Source organism: Temnothorax americanus, unplaced genomic scaffold (assembly GCF_048541705.1).
Source record: "Temnothorax americanus isolate GAGA-0224 unplaced genomic scaffold, ASM4854170v1 Scaffold1, whole genome shotgun sequence".
Taxonomy (NCBI): Eukaryota; Metazoa; Arthropoda; class Insecta; order Hymenoptera; family Formicidae; genus Temnothorax; species Temnothorax americanus.
Genome location: NW_027509230.1, coordinates 2387824 through 2410472, shown reverse-complemented (window position 1 = coordinate 2410472; position 22649 = coordinate 2387824). Strand labels below are relative to the sequence as shown.

The window sequence follows — 22649 nt, the reverse complement described above, 5'->3', positions numbered from 1 at the left end:
GTAATCTATGGCAATTATGAACTAATTTCGTGCGATTAAGTCTGTGTTATGATATTATCGTATTCGCAAATTTATTTAATATAAATACATAGCTTTTTTTTAATTGATGCTTAATTGATTAAACTGCACAAAAGCAAAGTACATCGATGAGAAAATTATAGTATTCTTGTAATAAATAACATTGTTTTTCGTCTCGCTATACACAAATTGACATTAATGTTCTTCCATTAGCGACGTTCGTTGTTTACGAACAAAAAATGTAAAAAGAAAAAAAAGAAAAATATTAATATTCGACATACATTGCTCTATAATCTGATCTATGCTTCGTCATGTGCTCTTCGCTGTCTGAAACCTTATTGCCTGAGGTTCCAAAGGACATCTCCTAACTAATTCCTCATGATCGAGCGCGAAAGCCGCCCGAAGAAGGATCTTCCCGTGAGATTCTCGACGCAGTAGGAGTCGACCCTTTAACAGGATAGCGGAAGACATCTTCGCGGTCCGCCCTAGAAACTCCAACTCCTACCTCCTCCGCCATTCGCGGAGCGAGCCTTGTAAATCAATTACAAGTCCCACCACGCAGGTACCTCGGAGAAATGGCACGTACTAAACCCTACCAAGTTTTGGGCGCTGACGTGATCGGGAAACTCATGGCGCGAGCGCGCGCGCGCGCGGAATCTACCTCTGCGAAATGGAGAGAAACCATCAGCACAGGTACTCGTCGCCGATAATAGAAACTGCGCCACACTTCGTCTTCCGGCCCGCCTCTCTTTGCCCGATGAATTCGGACAGGTCACGTTCGCGGCTCGCTCCATATCGGCGATAGTCGATGAAAGCCGGTCATTAGGAACGGCAAGGCGGCTTATTCCGTAATCTGACGATGACCGAAGCCGGTAAACGGTATCTCAATAAACCGTTACGAATGTATTTGTCGAATAATTAACCGAAAGACTTACAGAAATAAACAGAACAGAACGTCAATAGCTCGAGATTATTTCTCAAATCATTCCAAAATTTTTCTCATTCTATAGTCGTATTCGTATGACGGAAATTACACGTTTGCTTGAAATATCACTCAAAATATGAGATACGCTTTAAACGTAATCGTGATAATATTACCTCCCATCAGTCTACATCGAGCGGTCTCAATCGATCGTTCATCAAGAATTTATCGATACTGCACGTCTCAGTGGCAAATGACTTCCGGCAAACGACATTTATGCGCCCGTAACCCGCGGTTTCTTCGATGAAAGCGAGTCGTTAACGGCTCTAACTCATTCCGGCTACTCATTCCGTAATCCATCGTTGAACAGCGGTCGTGGTACGCTGCCCACGCCCGCTGTGCGATAAAGATGGACGACAACATGGAGGAAATTGTCGGTGTAGAAGACATTATTGACGTTAACCTCTAATTTCATACACTTGCTCCACTTTCATCTATATTATCAAAAAAAACTTTCAATCGTTTGTCCGCTATTCAGACATACAAGAATTCAAAACGTAACTTGGCACGTCTTTGCGTAATGTTTTTATACGTTTAGCTTTTATGTTTCTATAGTATATAAAACATATTAAAAATGAACAAAGTAACGAGTATACGTGTGCGCCTCGTAGACGAAACGTAGCGACATAATCGAAATCTGATCGTTTTGGGGAGAAATGCCTGAATTGCCATGCCTAAATTAACATGCCTAAATTGCCAATTTACCTAACAAATTTATGATCTTACAATGCCATGATTATTTACAATTGATTGCGTGAAATACTTCAAGTAAGTGCACGCTATTATCTTCGCTAAATGCCTTGAATCGATATCGACGCATCTTAATTACCAGTTTTCAGTCATGTAAACACGCGCGCCCACATTGGGCGAACGCTCGTTAACATGGAAGCAGACTGTTAGCATCACTAACGGCTTTTGCTTTGTAAACTAACAGTAGTCCATAGCGGTTTCGGCGGTTTGTAATCCAGCTAGTGGAAAATTAGTTGATTGCCAATTTTGGCATATGCACTAATACGCGGTAACCATCGTAAGAATCCCAAATTAGTTTACTTAGCTATTGCCATTTCGTTTACACTTTTTATTTTGAGAGGGAAAGATTCCAAATTAAATATATAAATATTTTTTTTCTAGATACCTTTTTACCTAATAAACTTATTCAAAAAATATTACGGCGTAATTATTACATAACAAAAAATTAACCTACTAGTTAATTAACCTACTCTCTCATAATCTTATATTTTATCCCTTTCAAAAATCAAATAATTTTTTGGATCCTTGATGACATTGCAATTCGCAATCGTTATCATAATTTTCTGACATGTAAATTACGATATAAAATTAGCAGTAATTTTTTACGCAGTATGCATAAACATATCTTAATGTTTATCGACATATAAAGACAGAATGGAAGACCGAGTACATACAAACACGAACGTAAAAATACCTGTTATTCTTCGCTCTATTATCCCCAGGCCATTGTTAAGCCAAATAGGTCAGATCTCCGTGGAAAATAATCTTTAATGGCTATAGCAATAGTAATTCGGACTCGCTATCTTCGCCGATCGCTTCAACCCTTAAAACGTTTCGCTTCGCGATTCAAACCATCCTACGCCGACAGAATGACTGCACGGGATTCACCTGAGGGGTATCTAAACTAAGCAACTTCGTACATTGCGGTGGGAATTTTCATTGCAAATCAGACAGATAAAGTTCGCATATCGGGCGAGCTTCGAGAAACAATCGTAGGATCTTCTCGAGTTGATCGTGCCATTATGAATTACGGCACTGATCGGTTTCGATAATTCACATCGTACCGTTTAAACGGACGGTTAACTGTATCTCATTACTTGGATCGATCGCCGGTTGTGCAATAACTAGATATTCAGTTATGCCAGCTAATCAGCCATCTAATCATTTAGAACGTGTAACGATCTTGTACCCTACAAAGTTTTCATATCGACCCTTAATATACATCGATTTACCTACCTCGTATCATAAAGAAATCATACCCTTCATTAAGAGGAGATCCTAAGAGTTTCATGTATTAATGAACTCAAATCTCAGGGAAGCAAATTATATGATCAACGATAACATGTTACAGTTTCCATAAAAATAAAATTAAATTAGAAAAAAATCTCTAAATGAGTTATGTCCTTCGATTAGAAAAGATACTATTAATAATAATATGCTTAATAATGTTTTTTAAATGTACAATATACGTTTTCGTGAATAGTACTGTAATAGAATGAACATCTTTAAAAAGAAAAAAACATCGCTTTGTATCGTAAAAGAAAATGGGTATATGAATCCATCGTTACGTCGCTTTGGCATAAAATTCCGCGCGCGTGAATTACGCACACGTACGTGACTCGCAAACATCTTTACGTGAGCACGTAGGTGTTCACGAAAGAGTCCATATAAATGAATCGTGAAGCACGAGCTGCTGGATCTAAATATGATTGATTGAGAGTATCTACAAGCACGATATGGATGGAGCAAGTTGAGGGAACCCTGGTTCGGATAAGCAGCTGACGACAGCTAAAGGAAAAAACGAGGGAGAGCAAAAGGGGGAGAAACTTAAAAAGATCGAGGGCGACATTGACGTGCCGGGCGCTGTTGTTGCAGAAGGAATGGTAGATTTGCCAATGAATACGCAAACGCTGCGCCATTGTTGTAAGCACTTTATCTAGACGCGGTCGATAGAGATGCTATCGTTCGTTAAAGAAACTTCTCCGCTATATCCAACATACAAAACATGCCGTTCTAATGAAGCTGGAATTTCATTCACTGACTTATAAACAATAGATCACGTTCGGTAAAATAACATATCACGTGAGAGTGTGATATCAAAAAGATAAAGTGAATAAAAATCAAATAATGTAATTACTAACGAGATAGATATAAAAAAACCTCAAAATTAAATTACATTGTTTTACAATAAATGTCATATTGGTTACAAAAATATACATTTAATTTTAAATTACATTATTATTTCCCATTTATATCGCCAAATTAACTTAAATCTGCAATCTTTTTCTTATAATTGAGGTATATTACACATATAGTCCAGTAAAATGACTCGAAATTTGTCGATCTTGAAGGAAATAATACTGACTGGGCTGAAACTTTGTAAACAGGCTTGTTTTAGGGTACTATTTAACATATTAAAAGTCCCCATGTGTAGACGCTACGTTGCGGGCAGGGGAGAGTCCAAAAGGTCCAAAAAGTAAAAAAAAAACCAGTTTTTCGCAAATAACTCGGAAAATATCAACTTTACGGAAATTTATGTAGATATAAAAATTGTAGCTTACAAAATTCCGCACAATTTCGTTTTTTATTCAAGTCTGTACGACCAAATGGAGCGGAGATAGAATTTTTTAAACACCGGTAGTTTTGCGACGCAACAAAAACGCATACACGCATTGCGCATTTTTCGCTAATATCTCGAAAATGGACTCTCGAATCGAGGCTAACGCATACGCGCGTCGCGCATTTTTCGCTAATATTTCGAAAATGGATTCTCGAATCGAGGCAAAACTACCGATGTTTAAAAAAATTCTATCTCTGCTCCATTTGGTCGTACCGACTTGAATAAAAAATGAAATTGTGTGGAATTTTGTAAGCTACAATTTTTATATCTACATAAACTTCTGTAAAGTCGATATTTTCGGAGTTATTTGCGAAAAACTAATTTTTGGGGCTTTTCGGACTCTCTCCTCCCCGCAACGTAGCGTCTACACGTGGGGACTTTTAATATGTTGAATAGTACTCTAATAAAGTTTCAGTCTAGTCAGTATTATTTCCTCAAGATTTTGTCATTTTACTGGGCTAATACTTCAAATAAATTTGTAAAATATTTGGAACAGTTCATCTCTCTCTTGCGTGTACGAACGAAGCTTACAGTAGGTGCGAAATAGACGCAGGGCAGACCAATAAAAACTCGTAGAGTTTATTAGGGGTTCGGAGAGAACGTGGAGAGAAATAACTTCTTCGTTACCTGCATACTTCGTAATGTTAAAAGGGAAGATGATCCTCCGTAAAGTTCTGCCTTCGAAACTAAATTGCTGCACGCGCAGCGAAGAGAAGTCTGAGAAAAACCCGCTTTGGCCGCATCGCATTTTCACATCGTGGTAAAGAAATACTATGAGAGAGAGAAAGAGAAAGAGAGAAAGAGAAAGACAGAGAGGGAAGAAGGAGAGATAGAGCAGCAGAAAGAGAGAAAAAATTCTCTAATTTGCTGCACTTCGCGTCTGCTGTAACATTACGGTAATCGGAGTATAAGAGATGGAACGTGTGGAAAGTGTTTTCCGCGCTCACATCTGATTCAACCATTAAAAAAGTACGACCACCTTTCCATTCCCATCCTTCCTTATACCATCGTATGGATTCGATATGAATACACATAAACGTGTACGTATCCAAGTGCGTACATATCCATTACGCGCGAGTGAATGCTCGAATATATTTATAAACGTTTCCGGGAACGTTAACCGCGGAACACCAACCGCTTTAACAGTAAATAAATAACTGAAAGGAATTGAGTTTGAAAACGAGGTGAAGCTCCTGCCTTGAAGTGAGATATATAACCCCGAAATGTATCAATTTAGCACGTTCATGCAGGAAGGTATAATTAATGCAGCAATGATATATCGCGCATCTCGACCTGTCGCAGAAGGATTTAAGCTCTTCAATCAGAATTACGGTACGAATAATTGATGAACAGTATATACATTTACACTTTTCGAGAAAGAACACGCTAGAACAGGCTAAAGCTCGTACAAATAGCTTTAATCGTCTTTCGATTGAAATCCTTTTGTCCGTTAATACGGTCTGATCTCATCCTAGCAATATGAAAATGTGACGTTGTTTACCAACGCACGTTTCATATACGCGAATAATTTCCTCATGAAAATCGCTGAGAAAAGAGAACGTGCACGAAAGCGGGAGCTCGTCAATTTCGTCCCTTTTGAAAAAGAGTAGCATCGGCGTCATTTACGCCAAGGCTTTTCGCGTCCTCTCGCCGTAAGGGGAACGTAATTATAGGTGTCCCTTTCATGCGTCCGGAGGACGGGCGGATTCAGCGTGTTCAACTAATCCCGGCTGATCCCCCCCATGGCTTCGATTCTGGCCCACGGCTCTTTCGATCTCGCGCACGACGAGTTTTATTAAACACGTGTCTCCGTCCGATCCAATCGCGTCATTTTCACGGGCCACGTATCATCCCGTGGAAATGACGGACATGTGGTCTGCTCGGTAGAAAGCCCCTTGGGGCTCGTTTGTTAATAAGATTCCGCCAACCGTGACCGCAATCGAATTTTTGGCCTACTGGTTTGCCGGCAGACCGACTCCGGTCGTGGATCAACCGAAAAGACTTTCTGCGCGAAATTGCCGTCACACGTGAGCGTAATGAATAATTGCCCGGGATATCAAGTTGCGAGGACATTTGTTTCTTTTGCCGACAGATGCAATCAACAGTTTGATAAATAAAGATTACATATTGATACTAAAATCTGCAATGTACATGCTTTCAAGAAATTTCGTCCAACATAGTCAATACATACGTTTTAATGTTAAAGGTACTTATAAGTTGTTTAGAAACAACTATAAATAATTATTTATAAAGAAAAAACAATTTGTATAAATAACAATAAGCCGAAGTGATCATTTATCAAATTCTGTGATTTTTAAGTGCACCTGTAGAAAATGTAACTTTATTTAAACTATGTAACTTTATTTATTTAATAACAGATGTGTGGTCGAATATAAAGTAGTCCGACGAGAAAATTATTTAGTACGTCACGTCCGTACCATTTATTTTTCCTTTTTTTTATCGACATATACAAAACATTCACTGTCGAATTGCGTATTTCGACGAGCTAACTTGTACACTCTTGGAAAAAAAAAAATATCGCGCGAGTAAAATTTGGTACGACAGCGCTACAAAACGCATCGCGAAATTGAATTTTTGCGACACGCTCTGCGAAGTGCGGCCGTGCAAAAAATGCTTGTGAAAAAAAAAACAAGAGCCGTTAAGTGACAGCAGCTGCGCATTAGAAAATGTCCATCGGTATTAATATCGTCGAAAAACGCGCAATCGCGCGACATTCTAAATTGACCGTGACTGCAATTCGCGCTCAATTCTAATTGTCATCGGGTGCGATGGCAAATTTTTCAGATCAAAGACTTCAGCCATATCATTTCCTAATTTAATCTCTCTGGATGCAAACAGATCATCGTGTTTGGGATCCGCTGAAACGGATGAAGTTGTGTCCCGTGTCCCAGTAATAATCGTATTTGAGATTCATTACCGCGTCTGGATGCCTCTACAATTACGCCATCCAGCCCAATGGATGGCGAATTACACGCGAAATGAATTAGTCAGAAACACAGTCACCCGGCATTACGGGCAAAACATGCAGTAATAATAATTCGTAACAACCTGTCAAATCAATGGAGCGCCATTCGTGCTCGTGCAAATTGCAAATGATATCGGCGAGCTAAATGTCATATAAAATATTGATGACCCTTGTAACCGTCCCGTAATCATATCCATTCGTAGCTCACCTAATACGCGTTTAAGCATACGCAATGGGATTGTATTTTATCTCGTAAATCGTGTTACGTAAACGCTAATCATGACGTATATATCATATCGTACCGCGCGCACGTCGCACAACAAATACCGAGTTTTGCGGACGCGCGACAGTCCATATAGCTTCGAATACGTAATTGATGCGTTTTCATGGGCCTGAATGACCGATAACAGAGCGATGAGACACGCGTCGCACATTGTAAAACAAGAACGGTTCCATGGTTGTTTGCACGCGAGTTGCAAGGAATAATTAAAAATCTACGCGACAGGTAACAGCTTTATGTTTCGCGTATAACGAAATATGTATATTTATGTGCATGTGCATGTGTGTGTATCTATGATCGGATATTGAAAGCAGTCACGCATAGATGAGGTACCCATGGGCGTTCACATTCACACATGCAGTTACCTGTCCAAAGGTGAACTAAATAACCCGGGAACACGGTCAGCGAAATCAACAACCTGTTGATATTTCGGGTATTTAAGAAGCACCGTACGAGAGAGCCGCCGGCTATATGACATTAATTTTTCATTAAATTATCCCGATTGATCGGTATATCCGAATCACCGATATCGTCGCGTAACGAATCTTTCCTGCCAAAACCGATAACAGCGAGCGCAGCTCGGAATTCCATAACGATACACGTCGCGATATACACGGAAAAAAAAGTTATCGGAAATTGGAATTTCAAGTAAAACATTTTCTCGCGTTTGTCGTTAGTAAATATTGTTGACAGGTGCGATGAAACAATTGTTGCGTGCTGGAAACTGCCATAGCTTTCAACATTCAATTTCATGATTTATTTATTCGTAGTTTTTTTTTAATATAGGAAAGAGAAAAGAGAGAGGAAGAGATTTTTAATAAAACGGATTTTATGAAAGGGAAGCAAGTTCGCAAAAATAAATTTGATCAGACAGCAATAAAATTAATAAAATGCGATATTATATTTTACAGACGATAACTATACGATCTGATCAAAGTATATTATAAAAGCTAAAACTAAGCTAAGCTAAATTACTTTTAATTTTTGCTTATGCTAATTAATTCATATGAAAGAATATTTTAATTAAAACACGTGTGGTAAATGTCAGAAAAATGCGAGTTTATATCGCACGAATCCTTTGTTAATATAATCTAGAAAAATTGAAATTTCCACATATCACGCGTGGGAGGGTTTTATAATACCTTTTTCAAAGCAAAAATTAAGTTAGCGTACGTTCTGAAACTTATATACAATTGTAATTTTTACGAGTACATTACGTCATTCTTACGAGACTGCGTTTCATGATCAGAATGCATATTGATCTTCGTTCGCTTGTCGTCTTCGGCGACGGCTAAGTTCCCAAGTATTTTGCATCTTATTAACCGAAGTATCATGCCAATATCGTGAACTTTCGCGTGGACTTGAACGAATGTTGGTCCTTCTCTGAACGTTACGCGCGTCAAATACGCCGCGTCTGAGAGTGATCAAAAAAGTTTCGAAACTCGAACGCGATAAGCATGATGATCACGTTATTTGCATATTTTCTGCACGGTAGAGAAAACAAGCCACGACCAGAAAAATTCAAGCAATCATCTCTACATATTTTAGATAAGTACAGTAAATAGCTGTAAGCAAGACAAAACGCTTTCAAAATTATGTTAAAATTTGCAATATCAAATTATAAAAATAGGCAAATCGTAAAAATATCATGTCGAAATTCATTATTCCTTTTATTATTCAATATTCCTGTTATTATTTTCAATATTTGTAAAACCAATATTTTTACTAAATTTAATAGCTTTGCCACAAAATATCGTATCTTTTTTCTTTCATGATAAAAAAGAACCTGTAAATATATCCAATAATTCTAAACGTAATATGTGCGTAAAAGAATGTGTTGCCTGTCAATAGAGTATTAAATTATTTGATACATTGACCCGACAAATCTGCGGCAATTACTTCTTCAAAGCTGAAATCGGATTACGAATGGCGACTGTGCAAACAGCGCTTTGTCATATAACTTATGTAGGATACTATTGTGCATTTGTGTGCTCTTTCAGAGCGATTAAATTCTCATTGTATAAACTAACGAGGACGACTCAGTAGTGTTTCTGTACGACAACAGCGGCGCAGATTCCTGAAGTGCCAATTAGTACTTTAGTATTTCAAGTGCAAATACGTACAAGTGTTATTATTTGTTATCATAACTGACGACTTAATACAGAGCTTTGCGAGACTATATATCTCTATGAGAGAATAGTGTTTTCTTTTTACAAATCTTTACGCTGCGTAGAAATACCAATAATGTATCTGAACATATAAAACAGCCTTCAATTACATTACACAATAGCTAAAAATTTAAATTAGATAAATTATTTCGACAATATCGATAAAAATAAAATAGCAATTGGTCGCACACTGCATTTAAATATCTAGACTTTTGAGACAACGAATAATTTAATCAATTTATATAATTTGTAGATATCTATCATAAAAACCCAAGAGGGTCGAAGTTGGAAGTTTCGGCGATATCTGCTAAGAATTAAGGTGAATAAAGTTGGACAATACTTTGTCAATTACCGTATAGAAAAACAATAAGCTTTTTCCCAAACTTCTACATAATTCACAGCGCGAATCTTCGATTTAACGAAGCGAGCACGCGCGCCGCGCGTAGATCGATTAGAATGTACATCGAGATGAAGCTCGTCTTGCTCGATCGTGTATCCAACCGTGGTTACAATTTTACGGCTACGCTCGCTACATATTCATAGCGCGCTGTCAGGCCGGGAAGGGACCCGTACCGGAAGTTGCCGCCGCGCGTATTCGGGTCAGTTGCAAATAACGAATGTCGCCAAAAATCAGCGTGATTTATGGCGAATCCGATCGCGTTTTCCGGCCGTTGCCGGCAAGTACAAATCGAATACTCCGGCCGAGAGAGTCGAACTTATGTAAAATAGCTGCGGCCGCGCGCGACTCGACTCGTAGGGGGGGGGGGGGGGGACAAACGCGCGCCACAATGATTAATCGCGTTGTCGGCCGAGGTACGATTTAAAAGTAAAATCATTTATTCGATATGGGACGGAGGGGAGGGGCCCGGCGATGACAACCGGTAATAGCTTGCATTACGCGTAATGACAAACGACGATGCGCCGCGACGATATGGAAAGTGGGTCACCACGTGGGTTCCCCTTTCACCCCGGCGTCATAAAGGCGTCCCAGGACAGCCTTGGCGCCTTTGGCGACCGTCCTACCGGAAAATTTGCTCGCTCAGATGCTGACAAATGTACCTCCTCTGTCCTGTCTCCGGCACGACAGCCGGAGTACGTAAATACGGTTGAAATAAATTCGCGACAAAAAGTAATGGAGAAAGACGGAGGAAGGACGTACGGCTGATCCGTATACGATATCACTATCGCCCGTAAGGCACCCGCATATCCTGTCTTCGCTCTAAGACGTTGAGCATGCAATAAGCTGTTCGCCTAGAAAATTTGCATCCTCGAAACGTTTCAGCCCGACTGCTCACGCCCGTATCGTCTTTGAAATTAGGTATCCGCACCGCCACAAATCCGACGACGAACGCGAAGATTTTCACAAAGCAAGTTGGAAAAAAATTGCGATGAATATTAAGGGAGTATTCTGGTTTGAAAGGTATTTTTCAGGAATTTTTTGTAGAGAAACGAAAGAAGCGAATAACGTTAAACATTGCATGTTCTTTTAACCTTATTTTAAAAATATATTTTTATTAAATTTATTAAATTTATTAAATAAGCCTGAACAAAGATTAGCGTTATTCGCTTCTTTCGTTTCCCTGCAAAAAGTATCTGAAAAATACCTTTTTTATAACCTTTCAAACAAAAAAAATACTCCCTTAAATAAAATAATTGAAAATCGTCTGCTATTTCTTTTTTATTTTATACCGTGTTCTCCGAAAGATCTGATGCTCTACGATAAATATAAAATAAACTGTAGTTATCATTTGTTGAATATAATTTCCAAGACGAGCATTGAAGTTCATTAATTGTAAGAGAAGGCAACATTAATCACGTGGTCGATCGGCGGTGTCCTTGAAAGTCCCCGACGGAAAACTCACGTGTCTCGGTATATCTCGTCGCCTTTTTCCCCAGCGGTTAAACGACTCGCAGCGAACTTTCTCCTTCGCGGAGTAAGTTTTCGTTCAGCCTCAGGCCGTCGCCGCGCCGGACGACGTGGCATTCGGACAGGCGCGAAAGAATTAAAAGAGCGAAATAATGTCGGTGTACAATGAGCTCCCCTTACACCCACCACAAAGAAAAACTGTCCTCGACGGCGGAATTCAAGGCGGTCTCCGTATAATCTAGAGTGGGGTTTCCCAAACTGTGGTTCGCGCGACAGGACGCCTATAAATGCAGATGTTCGTAAAGCTATTGAAATTAAAATAACGTTTCCCTATGAGACTGCCAGCTTAGTCATAATGCAACATCACTTTTCCAAGAACTATATATTATTAATTACTCAAAATCGACATTTTCAAATTTTCTGTGTACGATATATTTCTTCTAACTTCAAACCAAATATTTGGAAAAAAAAATCACTTCTAATTTACTTTTAATTTGGGAAACTCTGATCGAGAGCGAGAGTCGCGAATACGCGCTACTCTAATAACTCGCAGGAGCGAAAACGAGATGCCCGAAAAGTTCTCCAATTGAAGTAGAGGAGAAGGCGGAGGAAAACCAGTTTCGGGTGATATATCTTCGCGGTCTCGCCTCGACGAGCCTCCCCTAAACGCCCGAAGAGGCGACGCGCGGTAAAAAGAGCGCAGGGGGTGGCGCGAGCGCGCGCTCGCACGCTTCTACCAGTTTTTGTCCGCGCGCTGCGGAACTCCCGTTAATCCCTCGGAGTTTGGCTCGAAACCGGCTGAAGGAGCTTCTTTCGGCGACTTGGACCACTCCCTAAAGCAGGGGTAGCGAAGGGCGAGTCGGGGAAGACTTTCCGAGACCGCGAGAGTGGCGAAAGAGGCGCAACGACGCAAAATAAACTACCTTCGCGTCGCATAATGCACGGCGTCACCCCTGGAGTCACTCGCTTTTCCAACTCTCCCCAACGCCGTCACCGCAACCCCTTTCTACCGCAGCTCTTGTAACACGGTCGTCGCATCTCAAATACAACGCGGGAGCCACTTCTTCCCGGTTCGCAGGCTTGCTTAAAACAAGTCGCGAGTACCGTCGGATTCAGACTTAATTAAGTTTATATTTTAATTTCGATGGGCGGGCGGCTCGTCTGCCGCCCTCGACGCGACACACGCGTTACTTGTTGTACTCATTTCCGACACGATGGTGCAACTAGGTTTAATATCGCAGAAATCCCACCGGCTCGTGCCCGTCGATCCCTGAGCAAAAACGAATTACTTCGCGCTCGCTCTATCTCAAAATGCAATTTAAGCTCATGCATATGTATGATAACTGCTGATTATTTTCTGTTGTTTTTGTACCGGTTCGTTGTGAGTTTTCGGAGAAGTCTAATTACACAGATATTTTAAACCAAAAGATTGAAAAAAAATCTCTTCACAGAAAGTAAACAGATGTAGACAGACAAAACTTTGTTATTCGGTTGACTTTGGTCAATTAATCGTGGTAGAAATAACACTTGAAGTGTCCTTAGTAAGAAACTCAATAAAAATTAAAAATTCACAAAAATGACCAATATTTTATTTAAAAAAAGAATCGTTCTTTTAAATTAATTTAAAAAGTTTTTTAAAAATAAATAAAATATGAATTTCTTTCATCGCATTAGAACGCGATTATCTCGAACGTAATAGCTAATGCAATTTCGTATCGTCAATACTCACATTGGACGTCGAGCAGGATGCTGGCGTTCATCGGTATCATCAGCGTAATGTGGCGGGCGACACAAACGATGGTGGCGTTGTGATGTCCCCTCAAGACCTTTAGGTGAGCCCCGCTGCGCCTGCCGGATGTTGAGGGCAACACGGTGAGGTTGTCCGGCGGTTGTTCCGGGCCGTCTAAAGTGGCTTGAGACAAGGTCATGCCCCACGCCAAGATGGGCGGTGGGTTTCCACCCTCGGCTGCGCATTCGAGAGTAAGCTCCGAGCCTTCCTTCACCGGCACAAACTGGTTTCCGGGATCCAGCCGCCGGCCATCTATCAGCAGATACGTCCCACGAGGTGCCTCTGTAACAAGGAACCATATGCGGTAACCGCTTCAATTAGTGGCCTCGTATAACGTTGAAAAATCTGGTAGGACGCGAGCGGTTATTGCGCCACGCAAAGGAAGCGATTTTATAGTATTTGAAAATCTCTGATATACGTTACAACGCGTTTAATACCGTCGATCGAAATAATTACTGATGGCCAATGCTTTCAAAAATTTTTAAGACACTTGTAAAAAAGTAGAAATATTATTTCCATCGCGCTCTGTGCTGCGAGAATAACTGTCAGCGCCGGAATCGTGTTCCGACAACTCACAAATGACAGGTTATCGTAATTAATTTTTGTTATCTTGATATACGTGATGTCAATTAATTGTGAAGATTAAAAATCTCATACGCGTTATTAAATATATATAATGGTCGAGAATAAATGGCGCACGCGAAGCGCGCGCTTTGCAGTGTTCTAATAATATAAAATTTTGAATTGCTATTAATAGATAATAATATATAAAGCACAAAATTCGTACTATTCGTGAGCTTAGTCTTATTTGTTGTTACACGATATTTTATTATTCTTCATGATAATGAAAATTCTATTGTGGCGTACACGATAAGCCATACAAAAATTGCTGGGGAGATAACACATTAATGAATGACGTAACCACATATGGGAGGTAAGAGACCTACTTAAAAACATCATAAACTATTCACAGAAAAGAAAAACACTTTTACTTGCATTTATTCAAAGTAACTATGCACTACAAAATTCTCCTGCATTTTATAATCGAGCAATTTTGTTATTATTTCCATGGACGCAGCTATCATAAAGTATATATTACCAGCGTGTAGTATATGAGATGCAGCGTTAACGTCTCAGGCGAGCAATTTAGAGGCGAGTGCAATGCCGCATTTAATCAGATTTACCAAACGCGCGAGCGAAATAGTTTTTAGTCTCAGACGTGCTATCGTTGCCAGTGGACGACGTAAATTAAAGTCGTCCGTACGGTGAACTTTTTACGTGAACACACCGCGACGCAGCGAGGGGCAGAAAGCACAACATATGAGAGCCGCAATTTACAAAGCGGCATTGCACGCTGCGAGAAACCGGCTAGTTTTACGAGTAACGCCGAGTACGAGAGCGTAACTTCCTAGTACGACTCCTTTTCTCATTTTGCGACGTTGGTTTAATCGCTCGCGCGAATCGCGAGTCCCTTAAGAGATTAGCCCGCGCGGATAATACGTCCCCTCGAAGCTCTCTTTAATTTTCGCCAACTTTCAATTGGCCAGGTTAGGCTAACAACTGATTAAGCCCCTGGTCGGCAACTCGAAGTCGGCTTTAAAAACAAAAAAAAGAGAGGAGTAGCTCGCCGTTCTACCCGGCCGCGCTTTTCGCTTCGCGAGAGAAGTAATCCGACCGTTTGTCTACGTCGAATCTCCTAGGAAACCCGCGAGATGCTTTAATGTACTTGAAACTCGGGTTTTTATCCCGTTTTTCTCCCCTTCCTTTTTTCGCTCTGGCCCCCCGACTCTTAATGCGCCCGGAACTTATGCGTAATTAAAATCTAACGATGCAAATCGCCCGGGATCCGGGGTATTCTCGTGAGAGGCGTAAACACTCTAAAGTATAGACGTCGGTAAATTCGGTTATAACTTAACGTTTCCCGTCCGCGCGCTCCGTTCATTTGGGACTCGTATTTGCTTCGATTTTTTACAAGCTCTCCCGTAGAACCGCAAATTGCCGGTTAACCTTCCATTAAGATATCGGTAGTAAATTGTAAAACCTGCAGGGAGAGAGAAAACACCGAAAAGCTATTTAACGCTATTTAAATTTACGTGGAAAATTGCGAACTTGAACAATGCTTCGAGAAAAGTTGTGTACAGCAATTTATACAAATTCAAGTTAAATTACAAGAGTAACGTGGTGAGTAATTCTTATTCGACGGTGGAGACGGAAAAAGAATGAGGCAAACTGCAGCGGATTGCTTTACGGCGCGAGAATCGAAAATTCGTAAAAGTCAGGTCTGTCTTATATAAACTGCGCGCGGTGCGCGGTGCCAATCTCTCCCAGTTCTAAGTTGACTTCTCTGCCATTCTCCCGCCGCGCTTCGATAAGATCTAGTCACGTTCATTAAATTTTCTCGTACTGTCGGCCTTGCCAAGACGGATGGTAGGGACGTTCTCGAAATAGGTCGCTGAATAAGAGGAAACGTGCAAAGCCTTCTAAAGACAGAAATTGTAATTGTGTATCTCCAGTATGATTTAACGTAATAAAATATAGCGCGGGCAGCACCTGCAGCACCGAGTAAAACGGCGCAGGCATGACAGAAAATTTAATAATATCATGAGATTTAATAATAGCCGAGGCTGTGTTCTTTTTCAATTTGTTAACCAAATATATAAAATTAATAATATCCACATTGAGAAAAATACATCGTATATCTTTTATATACTTTATTTAATTTTATAATACTTTATATTCGGCTTTTTTTTACATTTTTGACATACAGCCAGTAAATACAAGAAATTTTTTCATTTGGGCTTACGTGGTATTAACAGTCTAATAACAGCAAGTCAGAAACGTCGAGCAAACAACAATGAAAATTGAATGGATTCAATACTTGTTAATCCTACTAATATTATCGGAAGCTTAGTACGTCCATCACAGTGTAAGAGCGTCTTTTATCGATGTATTATATATATATATATATCTGTAATCCAATAAAAATTAATACATTACATTTTTATTTATTTGTCGTACTTTATTATTTGATCCTGCCAATATTAATCTGTCCAATATCAATTGCTTTTTATTAAATTTAGGTAAAATTAATTGCGAATTCGGAAAATCGCAATAGAAAATGTAACACGATTTATGAATAATTTTATAATTAGCAATTTTAGCATTGGAAAGTATAACATAATCACAATTATTTTGGATAAGCATAGTTCTTACAATATCGGAAATTTTCTTTAGATAAAATTTTTTTATTTTCACTAAAAATTTTTTTTTTATTTTTTATCACGCATATTATTTAAAAAATATTTTTTATTAATATAGTAACAAATGCTTTAAGTCTTGTTAGAGCTTGTACGATTTTGGAAACATTCTTCATGTAACAACGAGAAGAATGTGTCAAGTCCATATTATCCAGATAGTAATATGAAGTCCCGAAAACGTATCAAGAATCTCAGAAAATCCGGAGGTACTTTGCATACACTTTTCGCCTCAATCTTCACTCTAAAAATCGCGGAGCCGGCTCCTTGGAAAGATTCCAGAACCATGTAACGCGATCGCGAATCGAAAAGAGAAAAAGGTTTAGAGGGAATAAAGGTCCTCGCGCCGTTCTGTGAATACGGTTATATGTTCCCCTACGAACGTATGTTGCTCCATGAGCGTTGAAAGATTGTAAAATCGAATCTTACCAAAAATATGAAATTCTCTCCGTTAACCATGAAGTACGGCTTTCCGTTCCTCGCGCATAAATTTGTGTTTTAATACGTGTGATATTATATAGATATCTTAATTATCATATTAACTTGAGAAGATTTAATGTGGCCGTTTTGAAATGTGAAATACATTGTTAAATACAAATTTATTATCTTTGTTAAAACGAGAAAAATAAATTGCGTTTATATACCATTGCATACACATTTTCGTAATGTAATACAACTGTAACTTCGGACATAATTATTTTTCCCTTATAAATGCTCTTGATCTTTTAGCAATAAAATCACGATTTTGTATCGTAAAAGAATTCATAAAAATGATATTTATATCTTTCTAGAAAATAGATTAAATAAGTACAATTCAAGATTTTGGTAAAGTAGCATACAACAACGTTATTATATTTATAGCCGTGTTTGTGTGTATCGCGTAAGTTAGGAGTTAAGTTTGTTAAGCTATGTTTTACTTATTGCCATGATAAAGATTAAAGGTTTAGATTCGAGCGGTAACGGGAAAAATATCGCGCAAGTGGGTATTAGCATGGACAGAGATATTTTTGCTCACTCGAAACGAGGTGAAAAGGGTTTAATCCTTTCCCAACACATTCAGAGATTGGACATATGCACCATTTAAAATAGAAAAATCAGGAAAAAAAAGCTTAAGCCGCATTTGACCCAACAACATTCGTGTCAATCCGAATCACGTAATTAAATCGTTTTATAACGGTAATAAAACGACAACGGTATGAAAATTTATCGCATCGCGTGAATCGTTAGTGATATTTCCTTCGCGAATATTATAAGAGATATTTATATGATCGTAATTGTATCCTGAAAGAGAATTTTCATCATAATATAAAAAAAGAGAGCTTTTATAAGATCCATTCAAGTGTTCGAGAGCCACTGCAAGCCGGATTCTAAACGACTCTTAATTTAAGATACAAATTTTGCAATTTAGATGCATTGGGATATCTAAGTTGCAAATTTACGCTTAAGAATGGAATATGACCTTTGAAAATTTTCTGGTTAACACGACGTGCTTTAAATTTCAAGAAATGATCATGTGATCCACGATCTTGGAGAGCTTCCAAAGATCCACGTTCGCACATTGGCCGTCACATCGAAAGGGTCGTCTGAATAGGGTCTGGGGAAAGAAATTTTCCTTGAGTCGTCGGGGGGTTACGTCCAACGCCACGGTGAATTTAAGAAACGTACGAGTCGCATTGGAACTCATACCAACGTTCCGAGAGTGCTCCGGACGTGCATAGGCGGAGAGGGACGGAGGGGCCCACAGCAGGTGTTAATACGAAAACATAACGCCAGAAACATTCCCAAGACGTAGATGGAAACGCATTCGCGGCACATGGCGCCGTATATGCTCCCGAGGAGGATCCCAGTTGGCCTGTAGTTCGTAAAATTTCATAATATTTCGCGAGCGCGCGTTCTTCGTCCTGCTTTGAGATCAGAAAGAAAGTCAAGTGTAAGGAAAACAAATGAACTGCTCGGTATATGAAACAATACTGTGTTTGTCGTTTACGAACGTATCATACGTACATAACAGTTGTATAATAATCCTACAAAATGTTATTCGCAGTAAAATTATTTGCGTTATTTTTTTAGCAGCAAATAGACGAATGAGACACGCGTTACATTTTTACAAAATTTAAGTTCTTCTGATTTAGTTACAGATATATTTGTATTGCGCACGTAACATTATTATATTATGCTTAGGTAGCATCAGATAATAGTATTATATGATGGCTATCAATTGAACATTATAATTGATAGACTTTAATTATTATTACCAAAACGCACCTACATCCATTTAAACCTTTAATTAGGGAACAACCACGACTCGTACGAAATATTAATAATACGATAATTAAATTATAATAACCTATAACTTCGCGATTATGTGCGTACGTAATTATTAAAAACAACATAAAAAATACAGCTCAAAGCAACTTGGAGATAAAGTTATTATTCTCCTTTTTTAAAGAAGGGAAACTCGATACTTCTATACTTTCTTTGCGTGATGCGAAGTAATAATGAATCATAGAATAGCAAGGTAAAGGGGTAATTATTTAGCGTAGTATATTAAAGTATTCGGTGTACAAATATTTATTATATGCGAGCGCTGAAGATTGAAAAATATTTTGAAGTTGTATCGGGGTGTAGGGGGAGGAGAGTTGCGAACGCAAATTCTCTCAAAATTTGATTTAATTACTGGAGAGACGATGCGCTCTTTAAAGAAAATAACTTGGAGATTAAGGAAGAAAGACTTCACTTTCTAGTAATGAAGGAATCAACGCGGGACAAGGGAGTTCTTAAATGCGTGTTGCAATACTGGCGGATGCCGAGACGGAAAGTATGTCTGTCTCGAGACGCCACCTCTCTCCGGTATCCAAGAAACTCGAAGGAAACGTTAAATATTCAGAGCAAGTCTCGGTAATTTCGCCTTCGCGAGAAGAGTGGAATGTTTTTGAAAGTCGTTTAAACGCCGCAGCGTTTATGCCTTAACACACGACCCGTCTTCTTTCTCAAATACTTTTCCAATGCAATAACGTACAATAACGGACAATTATTAAACGCGATATTTTGTTTCGCTCGTATTCTCGAGGCTCACATGAATAACAAAGCACCTCATCTTCATTATTAATTGTTTACACATAAAAACTCAATTAACATTTTAATTTCTCCTGTTGCTGATAAGAAAACGGAAGCAAGTTCAAAATATATGAAAATTGTGGGGTACCAAACTGCATTGATTTCATAATCATTCCTTCAGTATTATCATAAACGCAGTAGTTTATTAAATTCAAGCAGATTAAAATTATGGTAAAATTACGTCGGTTATATAATGCATCGCGATTTGTAATAAATTTCTCTTTTGAGAGAGCAAATACAAATGAAGTAAATCAATGCATGCAATTCAATCAGACGCGGGAGATTGTTCTCGATAATCGATATGTCTAATTCTTATCTCCTGTTGATAGATATAAGTATCCGGATTACTGTGGGAACTGTTAATGAGGCGAAGAGTCATTGACATATGCCTCGAGTACCTGCATGTCGGGAATCGTAAAACTTTGCGCTTAGCTTTTATTTAGGGGAAGTGAAATCGCACTTTTTCCGTTGTCGTTATCAAGTTATGACTGACAAAACGAGCGTAATATAGCACGTTCTCACGACTAACCGTCCTCCGACCTTATACACATTCAGAGTAAGAACCTCGATATTTCGCAGCGTAGCGTAAAATTTCGAGCAATTCGTTTTAAGAATATTTTATATTTGAAAATAAAATCAATATCTCCGATACACTGCTATATGCTTTTATCGTTTTTCCCTTCCGGAAAAAAGTCAGTATAGTCATAGAAGCGGAACTTAATATGTACAGTTGCCTATAATAAAGCAATCTTATTTTTAGTGTTCAAATTTGTATTTAATTTTATCGAAAACAAATCGTCTATTTCGTTATATCGAAGAAAAAGATTAGTTAGAGTAATTAAAACTATATAAGAATGTCAGTTGATATTTAATTTAATTAGACATATAAGTCGAAGAATATAATCATATTTCATACAATCCCGGACGCGATGTGTGTAATAAGAAACGGCCGATAAATACGTAAGACTTCCCGCCGGAGAAAAACTTCTCGTAGAATCAAGCTCGCACGCATCACTGCGTTCAATCGACTTTACCGTTCACGCGATTCTCTTCGTTGGCGCTGCATTTGATGCGGAAAGATTAGCTCTTTCCCTCGCTTGCTCACTTTTTGCGGATCGTAGGAGAATCCCGGACCATAAGCTATCCTCGTATACCTTTCGGTGCGCGTGTTCGACGTTTCCCCATTTGATGAACTCACGCCGTCGAAAACATTTAGGACCCGCCATTAATCTGTGCTGACATTACACTTTCGGTATATTACGCCGTCAACCCTTTCTGGCGTGGAAAGGTGTAGACGGTAAACGATCGCTCGTTATTAACCATCGACGGCTTGTTTAAGAGACTGAGATTCAACGATCAAAAATCGTAGCAGAATGAAATCAATAATGCTTAATAACATTCATCTAATATATATAATATCCGTATTATATTATATATATATATATATATATATATATATATATGTATAATACGAAATATAAAATTATAACTTACATTAACTGTATTTAGCGTGAATTTCCTCTTATTCGGTTAAATTACTTTTTTTAATTAAAAAAACCTATAAATAACAATATTATTAAAATAATATCGTTTGTTACTCTTATAAAATAATTCTATTAAATTTAATATATACCATTAATAAAAATGTAAATTTTCTTTTGTATTGTCTATATCCATAAAAAATGTATCAAATTTATTTTATTTTAAAATGTATATAATATATACTCTCTAAATCTGAATCATGCATATTATCAGAAAATGGTTACAATATTCATTATTAATTAAATTAATTTTATAATTGGTTCGTTTGTGATTTTTTAGCGTATTTATAAGAAAGATGTAAAACGTAATGGAGATTGTTAGTGACTCCCACGATCGTAAGTTAAATCTCGTAGCAGTGCGTGCTTAGAAGTCGTTGCACGCGAGTGAAGTACGTTTGCATACGAATACTTGATGTTTGACGCGGTGATACGCGCCGCCAAAAAGAATAATCCGCTGCGTTTCGCCGTGCGCAACAAATGCGCAACAGGTGCACATACTCAAACAGTGAATACTCGAAGGAAAACGAGTTCTCGTGGAACAGACGTCCTGCTTTTTGTCTACATTAATCGGAACTGTGTCATGTATCCGGTTGTGCTCTCGGAACGCTAAGCTCTTACGTCTTCGCGTACGAAAAATTCAATGATGAATCTTGGCGAGCGTCACTGATACATCTTTCTCTGGCGAAAGCCCGGCAATCTGTCATTATAATCTGATTTATTTTTATCCTTCTTTGTACAATATGAGATTTCTATTTCAACGCGAGACGAGTCATACAAAAATTATAATTTGATCAAACCTACGTGTTTGCTACGCGTTATCGACAAAATCATGTAGCAATGTAGCATATATGTATAACGCGAAAAATGGAAAAAGATCTGAATCATTGATGCAGACTAATCATTTGTGACGTTCATGATTCTTTTCGCTGAGTTTGACATATCGCAATTCCAAAGTTATCGGATTAAGACAATTTACAATAAGTTAAACTGAACTGACGCTGATTAACTCGGAAATGTGTCGATGAACGATTCCATTACGATATCACAATTGCAAGCAATCTGTTTACATAATCGATAGATAAGATAATATCGTGTATTGGAAGCGATACATGAGAGAGCAAGGGAGAGAAAAAGAGGGAAGGAAATAGAGAGACAGAGAGAGAGTTGCATGTTTCATAGCGATAGAAATATGTAAATAAGACCAGATTCATTCGCAACAGGTTTAGTCACAATTTGAATTATTTACGTATACTGCAGGATTTAATTTCGCTTCCTCT

At 38.5% G+C, this 22649-nt stretch overlaps 1 protein-coding gene and 1 long non-coding RNA gene across 6 annotated transcripts in view; one reads left to right on the top strand and one right to left on the bottom strand.

Annotated features, from left to right (window-relative positions):
• Tei (irregular chiasm C-roughest protein teiresias) overlaps positions 1-22649 on the bottom strand; it is a 326287-nt gene that overhangs the window by 94891 nt on the left and 208747 nt on the right. For all 5 annotated transcript variants that reach the window (XM_077400367.1, XM_077400356.1, XM_077400346.1 and 2 more), the window contains one exon: positions 13401-13742. In XM_077400367.1, coding sequence (XP_077256493.1) covers positions 13401-13742 — 342 coding nt within the window. The remainder of the gene's footprint in view (positions 1-13400; positions 13743-22649) is intronic.
• Positions 1-22649, top strand: part of LOC143895222 (uncharacterized) — a 231642-nt gene that overhangs the window by 189806 nt on the left and 19187 nt on the right. The window lies entirely within an intron of this gene.